The following is a 9963-nucleotide window of genomic DNA, read 5'->3' as shown; positions in this document are numbered from 1 at the left end:
TTATGCGCTGAATTTATTAAATTAATCATCTTCTTATTTTGCTAAGTTTATAATGTAATAATTGTTTTGCTTAATGCTTAATTTCAGTGTCTTTGACTCATTCATTTACAAATGTTTTCTCCTATTGATTAGGTTTTAGCTTTGTATGTCTTGTTAACCATATGTGGTTACGGCATCTTATCATTACTGATCAGTCCAACCTAGAAGTCTCATCACTAATCAAATTATACATAAAACAATGCAGCATAGTTGGCTTACAGAAATCAAATATGATCTACAGTGCCTCTGTGACCTTCCCTCTCAGTGCCGCCCCCTGATTAGTGGCTCATCATCTGAAACCAGTTCATCTAGTTTATATTAAACTGATAAAAACTGCACAGAGGACGTGTAATTTAAACACCCAGCTGGAGAAGTAAACTGACAGTCACCTTCATAGTTTTAGTCAACAATGGCTCTCCATATACCAGGTGTGATAATGATGGTAGCATTCTACTTGCTTGTGTTGGGAATCGGCATCTGGGCATCTGTAAAATCTAAGAAGATGGAGAAAAACACACAAGGTGGAAGGTTAGAGGTTTCTTTTCTGGCTAACCGAAGTGTCAGCTTGATAGTGGGAGTCTTCACAATGACGGGTGAGTTTTGGCTTGATTATTTCAAATAGACAATAAGTGTCCTCACTGAGTGTTTTTTATTCATTATTATTTTAATGTGCCTGTATAATCTCTAGTCTTTTCTATTGTCCTATGCGATAAGGTTGATGGAAACATTTGTGATATTACGGTAAAGACGTTAGAGTAAATAGGTCAGATGCCTTTTCAATAATTACAGTAAAACAATTTTTCAGTGTTATGTGTGGGCCTTAATGTGCCACAGGGCACACTGTTGTGGGCGTGTTTTTGTTTAGCGCTCTCCTCTCCCTTCTGACGTAATTTTTTTTCAGGAGGATCACCTGAGACGATGCACTAATTATGGGAGGGAAGAAAAAGGCGGAGGGACAATGCGTAATGGCGCACACTCACTGGCACTCAGGCTACCAGCTGGCAGCACTGCTGGGGAGACTTCCGTCTCCATTGTTTCGTTGTTTTTGATCTCAGATGACTTTTTTTCCCAGCATTTAGTTTGTGACTTTGATTTTGGGCTGGAGATCCCTGGTAGTTAAGTTTTCATGATATAAGTTTAAGTTAGTCACTTTTTGAGTTTAGAGGGATGAGCTGGGTGCGACGGCTCACTGCGTGGCTGGCCAGGCGACTTCCCCTTCTTTTGTTCATTTAACCAGGATCTCCAACCCTTTGTTTGCTCATTTGCATTTTTGATAGTTATTTTTGTCCTGATTTAAAATAAATTGATGGTATTATTTTCACATAACTGTCTCTTGGCGTCCTTTCATATGCTTCGGTCTCTCCAGAGACTCTCTTGTTTTTTTGAGAGGCCATAACATTCACCACACCCCATATTAATGATACAACCCAAATTATGCATCCATGTGTATGTATTTTTCTACTGCAGCTACTTGGGTTGGAGGTGGCTTTATCTATGGAACTGCAGAGTCGGTTTATGATCCCACCAGGGGTCTAATCTGGGCTCTTACGCCTCTGCAATCGTCAATTTCCTTTATCATCGGTAAGTCTCTCTTCAATATAAAACTATTTAAGATATAGTGGATTAATGTCTACCTGAGCAGAGAATGAAGTCTCTCTACCTCTGTGTGTGTTGTAATCTGAGCTTCTCTGTGCTTTGTTGACATAGCTGGGCCAGCAGAGCGTGTTTTTAGTGCATGTTTGTGCATTTGAGCGTGCCCAACTGGCTATCTTACAGCAGCCGCTCTGCATTGCTCTCATAGCAGAGGTTAATGCTGTCACGGAAGCGTAGCGCCCACCCTTAGGTTAACATTGTTAGCTCTGTCAGCACTTTTACCATTGTTTACACTATTAGCTCGCTGTTGCCATATTGAGAGCCATGCAGAGGCAATAGAAATGCTACCAATCTTGCATTTAGCACCTTTAAGTAAATAAAATAAAGAAAGAAACAGCACTTTGAGGAACTCCTGAACCCGACCAACACGTCCTCTGTAGAGGAGGCAGAGTTTGAAGACTTGGGGGAAGGCTTGTCCATATCCTTGGCAGAGGTCGCTGAGGTAGTCAAAAAGCACCTCAGCAGCAAGGCGCTGAGAGTAGATGAGATTCGCCCTGAGATGCTGAAGGCTCTGGACATTGTTGGACTGTCTTGGCTGACAAGTCTCTTCAGTGTCGCATGGAGCTCGGGGACAGTGCCTGTGGAATGGCAGACCGGGGTGGTGGCTCCCATTTTTATAAAGGGGGACCGGAGGGTGTGCTTATTACCGGAGGGTGTGTGGAAAGTTTATTCTAGGGTGCTGGAAAGGAGGCTCCAACCAATTGTCGAACATGAGTAACAACTCCAGGAGTAACAATGCAGATTTTGTCCTGGCCGTGCAACAGTGGACCAGCTCTTTACCCTTGCAGGGCTGTTGGTGGGTCATGGGAGTTTGCCCATCCAGTCTACATGTGTTTTGTGGACTTGGAAAAAGCTTACGACCGTGTCCCCAGGGGAGTTTTGTGGGGGGTACTGCGGGAATACAGGTTACCAGGGTTGTTATTATGAACCATTCGGTCCTTATATAACTAAAGTGAGAGCTGCATCTGTATACTCGGCACAAAGTCAAACACGTTTCCTGTGGGTGTTGGCCTGCGCCAGGGTTGTCCCTTGTCACCAATCCAAAGAGAGGATCTCAAGGCGCAACCGGGGGTAGGAGAGTGTCCAGTTTGTGAACTCAGAATTACATCTCTGCTCTTTGCAGATATTGTGGTTCTGTTGGCTTCATCAGACCATGACCTTCACCACGCACTGGGGTGGTTTGCAGATGAGTGTGAAGCGGTCGAAATGAGAGTCAGTACCTCCAAGTCTGAGGCCATGGTTCTCTGCCGGAAAATGGTGGATTGCTCCCTCTGGGTTGGGAGTGAGTCACTGCCCCAAGCGAGGGAGTTTAAGTACATCAGGGTCTTGTTCACGAGTGAGGGTAAAATGGAGCGGGAGATGGACAGGCGGTTCGGCATATGCAGTTATGCGGGTGCTGTACCGTACCATTGTGGTGAAGAGGGAGCTGAGACGGAAGCCCTAATTCTACGTTCCAGCCCTCACCTATGGTCATGAGCTTTGGGTAGTGACCAAAATAATGAGATAACGGATACAAGCGGCCGAAATGAGTTTGCCACCTGTGAGTTTGCCACCTGTGTAAAACTAACAATGTATTGTTTTCTTTGTGTTTACATGTTGTTGTCTTTTTGTTCACAACATTAAGTTTCACTTTCACTTTAGAAACATAGTTATTTTAAGCCAAAACACAACCTTTTCCCTAAACTTAACTAATACGTTTTGTTGCTCAAGCCCTTGCTCAAGCCTAGGGAAGCTGTTTTGTTTGTGTTCAAAACGCAACGTTTCATTCAGTTTTCACAACGTGTTGTTTTAAGTTTTGCTTTCACTTTTACAACGTAGCAGGTGCAGTTTGTACGGTGGCTGAGAAGGGTAGAATGAATGCATGTTTCACAATTTGTGTTGTGGCTTTTGCATTCGTTTGACCGGTCTCAGCTACCGTACCTTTCTTACATTTTCATCCGTTTAAAAGGTGGACTGTTCTTTGCGAAGCCAATGAGGGAGAACAATTACGTCAGTATGATGGATCCATTTCAGAGGAAGTATGGAAAAGCACTGACTGCGTTTCTTGCCATTGTTCCAGTCGTAACTGAACTTGTCTGGATTCCTACATCGCTGACTTCCTTGGGTACATACGTACAAGTACACTCATATTAACACATTCCCTTTCTGACCCCCTCATCCATTTTCTCATTCATACTTTTTCTTCATTCTTTGTACCTGTATGCCACAGGAGCAACCATGAGTGTGGTTTTGGATCTGCCCTTTAGTGTTTGTGTCTGGATCTCTGCTGTGGTGGCAATCATCTACACTGTTCTTGGAGGTCTCTATTCAGTTGCTTACACTGATGTCATCCAGATTTCACTGGTGCTTCTTGGCTTAGTGAGTTTTACACAATGAAACTTAAAGATGATGTGTTTCAGAAGTATTCTTCTATATTTAGATTTTCCTGATTGATTTGCTCTTTTCACAGTGGCTGTGTGTCCCTTTTGTTCTGACAAGTGACGTTGATACTGACATCACTAAAACAGCATTTAACCACACCTATCAGGCCTCCTGGCTTGGCCAGCTTGAGTCTGATAAAGTCGGGAGATGGATTGATACTTTTCTAGTGATGGTAAGATGAATACAATTACAGTATATCTGTGTAAAATGTCCCTTTTTGACCACATTGTTCTTTCATGTGGTTTAAAGCCATTTTAGATTCAAATTGCTCAATCTGGTGGAAAACAGTAAAAGCTACAATTTTGAAGCCAGGGCTCAAGATTGAACGATCTGATATAAAAGAATGCATAATTTTATGGTGTAATGGCCGTGGGATCAAACATTTTAGTTTTAATGAGTTTCCATGGGGACATTTTTGTCCTTAACTGTCTGAGGGTCTGTATTTTGGCTACACTGTTTATACTAGATTTATTATAGGAGCCGAGGTTGAACTTCCAAAATAAAAAAACTCCCAGCCAAAATGTATGTCACATGCATTAATACAGCCAAAATTATTGAAAAATTTAAAATGAAAAAGCTATAAATGTCCCTAGTGATGCTCAAGTTTTAAACAAATCTCAAAGACACTTACATGGAGCTAAAAATGATGATGAACATAGCTATTTACCATAGTCAAGTGCATATTGTAATTTTACAATGCATTTATTTTTTTTATCTTCATTTGTCTCACAATTTTTAATTTTCTAGACTTTGGGCAGTATGGCCATTCAGGATTTCCATCAAAGGACACTCTCCTCCAGCTCCACGTCCACAGCCAGAATCATGTGTTTTATAGCAGCAGGAGCCGTCATCATTGTTGGAATCCCATCTACACTGATTGGAGCTGTTGCATCATCAACAGGTAATCTTGACAGTTTACTTGTTGGGAATCTATCATGTCAGGGTAATCGTAGTGGCCATATTGTTCGGTGTTAAAAGATATTGTTAGGGGGCCTCTCTCCAACATTATTAGTAAATCAGTATTTATTGTTTTCTATATTTCAGACTGGAACTCCACCTCATATGGTTCTCCTTCTCCATATGAGCGAGGGCAGGTGGCTATGGTGTTGCCCATCACCCTTCAGAATTTAACCCCAACCTACATTTCTGCTATTGGCATCGGAGCTCTTGCTGCTGCAGTGATGTCATCTGCTGACTCTTTCCTTTTGTCTGTAACCACCATCTTCACCACCAATATCTACCAGACCATCAGGAGTCAGGTGAAGTACAATGAACAGGAGTGTTGATGTGTTTTACTATTTTCGCTAACTCTTCTCTCATCACCTTTTCGCTGGGTGTCAGTTTGCTGTTACCAATCCCCCTCCGTTTTGTAAAGTAAGCATGTATTGACTGCTCCTCGAGTATGTCATAAGATGAACACATCAGCTACTTTGCATTTTCTTCTGTATATATCATCCACAGATATTTCATTGAGGATGAAATACTCACTCAAGTTTTATGTTCTCTGCTTTCTAGGCATCAGATAGAGAGCTGCAGTGGGTGATTCGTCTCTCCATAGTGGTTGCAGGACTTGTGGGAATATCCCTCACCTACCTGGACAGCGGCATTATGGTGTTTTATATCCTGGGCTCAGACCTGGCTTACACCATTTTATTCCCCCAACTGATCTGCGTCCTCTTCATTGAGGTTTCCAACGGTTACGGGGCGATCACAGGCTACCTTGTTGCAGTGGTGATGAGACTGTTGTGTGGGGAGCCGTTGTTTGGCCTCCCTGTGATCCTGCAATTCCCAGGTTGCATTTTAGAGGATGGTGTTTATATTCAGCGCTGGCCTTTCAAGACCTTTTGCATGCTGTCTGCTCTGGCCTCCATTCTGATGTTTTCATATGTTGCCTCACTCCTGTTTAACAAGGGGATCCTTCCTGAGAGATTGGATGTGTTCAAGGTGAAATCACAGGGAGCACCAACACCAGCAGATGGTGCCAGACAGGGTGATAGTAATGAAACTGATGAAAATGATAAATATGCCTCTGAACCAATGCTGGATACAAAATACTAAGTATTTTTTTCATATTCATATTCATTGATATAATTGTAGGGTTACAGTGACAAGCTTGTCGTAATTGGTTATTGCTCATTATTATTAGAGAAGCAAATGATTTGCATAAAATACTTATTAAACATTACAGTATTTTGGGTATGCAAATGATAATTGGTGTTATGTATCTGAAGTTAGTGTCTTTAATGGGATTTCCTTAACTTTTTTCAACTCCACCCCTCTTTTTCATAGACCCATTTTTTTCTTTTCTAGGGGGGTACAGGGGGTCTATCTGTAGCAACTCATAACGTAATAACTTAAATGTAATAAAAGCTCATAATGTAATAATCAGCACATAATGTAATAAAACCTTGAGCGCATAACGAAATAACAGCTTTGTTCATAATGTAATAACTTATTACATTGTGAGAACATTATCACATTATAAACTTGGCAAAATAATAAGTTGAATATGTAATAAATTCAGCACATAATGTAATAATTTTAAAAAGGAGTACTCTACTTATCTCTTACAGCACATGAGCCCTCTAGTTTTACATGACACAAGTGACTCTCATCCCGACCGCTTCACACCCAGCTGCAAACCGCCACAGTGTGTGCTGAAGCCAACAGAACCACATCATCTGCAAAAAGCAGAGATGCAATACTGAGGTCCCAAAACTGGACACTCTCCTCCTTCCGGTTGCATCTTGAGATCTTGTCCATGAAAATCACAAACAGGATCGGTGACAAGGGACAACCCATGCGGAGGCCAACACCAACCGGAAAGGTGTTTGACTTTGTACCGAGTATACGAACACAGCTCTCACTTTAGTTATATAGTATAGTCTGTGTAGTATGCCATGAAAGTCATAGTATAATATGCTGTGAAAAGTCATATTATAGTATGTCATAAAAAAGTCAGAGTATAGTATACCATAAAAAGCAATAGTACAGTAAGTCATAAAAAGTCATAGTATTGTATGTCATATAAAGTCATAGTATAGCAAGTCATAAAGTCCCAGTACAGTAGGTCATAAAAAAGTCATACTATAACATGCCATAAAAGTCACAGTATTGTAAGTCACAAAGTCATAGTATAGTATGTCATAATAAGTCACAGTATAGTATGTCATAAAAAAGTCATAGTATAGTATGTCATAAAAATGAATAACACAATATGTCATAAAGTCATAGTATAATATACCGTTAAGTCATAGTATAGTAATTCAAAGTCACAGTATAGTATTTCACAAAAAAGTCATACTATAATATGACATAAAAAGTCATAGTATTGTATGTCACAAAAATGTATATTATAGTATGTCCTAAAAAGCCATAGTACAGTTTGTCATAAAAAAGTCATAGTACATTGTCATAAAAAGTCATAACATAATATGTCATAAAATTCATAGTACAGTATGCCATAAAGTCATAGTATAGTAATTCAAAGTTACAGTATAGTATTTCACAAAAAGTCATACTATAATATGTCATAAAAAGTCATAGTGTTGTATGTCATAAAAAGTCTGAGTATGTCATAAATTTCATATAATAGTATGCAATAAAAAAAGCCATAGTATATATAGTCATACAATTCATAGCATGGTATGTCATAAAAGTCACAGTATAGTAAGTCAAAGTCACTGTATACTGTAGTATGCAATAAAAAAGTCATACAATAATATGATATAAAAAGTCATAGTATGTCATAAAAACGTCATAGTATGCAATAAAAAAAAGTCATAGTATAGCATGTCATAAAAAGTCATAAAGTCATATTAGAGTAGGTTATAAAAAGTCATAAAACATCATAGTATAGTGTGTCATAAAAAGTCATATAAAGTCATATTGGAGTAGGTCATAAAAAGTCATAAAATGTCATAGTATAATGTGTAATGAAAAAGTCATAGTATTGTATGCCATAAAAAGTCATAGTATAGCATGTCATAAAAAGTCAGAAAAACGTCATAATATAGTACGTAATAAAAAACTTACTATAGTATGTCAAAAACTAGAATCCCGCCTTGCGTTGTATGCCTACCAATTTACATCCATGTCAGTCCAAAGTTTCATCACTTCATCATTTGACCCTGTTAGACATTTGCATTAAATTGTCATAATTAACATATGAATTTGAGTTATGCCAAAAACGTGTTTTGTGGGGTCACAGTGACCTTGACCTTTGACCACCAAAATCAGTTCAGTCCAGTTCACCCTTGGGTCCCAGTGGACATTTGTGGCAAACTTAAAGAAATTCCCTCAAGGCATTACTGATGTATCATGTTCACTAGAATGGGATAGACATGAGGTCACAGTGACCTTGACAATTGATCAGTGACCACCAAAATCTAATAAGTCCATCTTTGAGTCTTGCCAAATTTGAATAAGTTTCTTTTTGTACAGATGGTCGGACAACCTGAAAACATAATCCCTCGAGCCAGTACTTAAGACCTACCCCTACTCTGCATCTGATTGCCTGCTGGCTTTTAAACGCCAGGTAGCCTAGCTATGATTCTAACTGAAGCTCCGAAGTTTGAAGTTATGCTACTCGGTCCGAACACCAGTATGTATTTTTAAAAACTTTTTTATTTTTTACAAATTTCGTTTGCGACAGACGTCTATAATTCTTTAATTCTTTTTAATTCTTTAATTTCTTTCGCACGAAACTCTTGCTCAGCAGAGATGGGAAATACTATCAAATCGATTATTTAGATATTTATATTATTTGAATGAAATGTGTAGCCTCCTGTCTCTTGAGACAGCGGGTTATATGAGTGTGTGTACGAGTGCATTTACGAGACCGGTATTGTTCTCACAGCTCAGACTTGTTAAAATACTTTGTTAATGTTATTAATTATTACCATACCTCTATCAGATATACAGTAGCTACTTAATGAAAAAAAATAATTGAAGCACAACATCAAAGAACAACAGAGAACCAAATCACTAAATATTGTAACTTGTATATTATAAATAATAATACGCGCATATAAGAAAAGATAACAAATAGTCAATATGATTAAGTTAAATATGTAAGTAATGAATTGGTATTCTGGATTGGTAACAAATTATATTTTGATAAGGATAATTATATCAGTGATTAATTTATATTTCTGTATGACACAGATTAAAGGTAATAATTATAGTTAAAATAATTATAAATAATAATAATTATAGTTAGAAAAATTTAGGACAATTTAATTAGAGTATATGTATGGCTCAATAAGGAAGCTGGTTAATAATTAATAATTGACTTATGGAGAAGGGGTGGGATTAAATAAGTTTATACTTCTCATTCCTTTTCGAATATGTAAATCGAGGCATCAAGTGTTTGACAATTAATTTTTTTATGCTTTTCATTGTATGTAAATACTACTTGTTTCTGACTGTCCACTTGTTGGTGTGATCATTCTCTTTTTTCTTTTCTTTTTTTTGTATTCTACATGTTCGAAATACATTTTGAAATGAAAATGAAATGAATAAATCGCCTTACATTTGTCTGCTTGCTGATAGTGAGAGCACTTACCTGCTCCTGGCTCTCTTCGCTGCTCCTATTTGTGGAGGAGCTGCAGCCAGCAGTTGAGGAGAGGATGGAGGTGGACCAGTGGGAACAGCAACAGGATGACCAGCGGGAACAGGAGGAAACACTCGTCGCCTGGCCTGCCAAAAGTAACCGGAGACGTCCAGGGTGTCTTTGTCCTCGTCCTCTTCATCAGAGGAGAGCGGGTAGACCTCGCCATCTTCAAACTGAAAAACACTCCCATCCTCATCATCAGAATCTTCAACCTCATCATCATCAGAGGAGATGTA

The 9963-nt window shown here is 38.9% G+C and overlaps 1 protein-coding gene across 1 annotated transcript; it reads left to right on the top strand.

Annotated features, from left to right (window-relative positions):
* The first annotated feature begins 307 nt into the window (after positions 1-307).
* LOC119479593 (high-affinity choline transporter 1-like) lies at positions 308-7018 on the top strand. Its single transcript, XM_037755366.1, has 8 exons — positions 308-632; positions 1507-1620; positions 3641-3796; positions 3902-4050; positions 4142-4285; positions 4861-5014; positions 5158-5372; positions 5629-7018. The coding sequence occupies exons 1-8, from the start codon at positions 449-451 to the stop codon at positions 6169-6171; spliced, it is 1659 nt and encodes a 552-aa protein (XP_037611294.1). The 5' UTR covers positions 308-448; the 3' UTR covers positions 6172-7018.
* Positions 7019-9963: the final 2945 nt, after the last annotated feature.

The sequence above is a fragment of the Sebastes umbrosus genome, chromosome 20, assembly GCF_015220745.1.
Source record: "Sebastes umbrosus isolate fSebUmb1 chromosome 20, fSebUmb1.pri, whole genome shotgun sequence".
In the NCBI taxonomy this organism is placed as follows: domain Eukaryota; kingdom Metazoa; phylum Chordata; class Actinopteri; order Perciformes; family Sebastidae; genus Sebastes; species Sebastes umbrosus.
The sequence above is the reverse complement of the archived record's forward strand: the minus strand, read 5'-3'. Positions and strand labels throughout refer to the sequence as shown.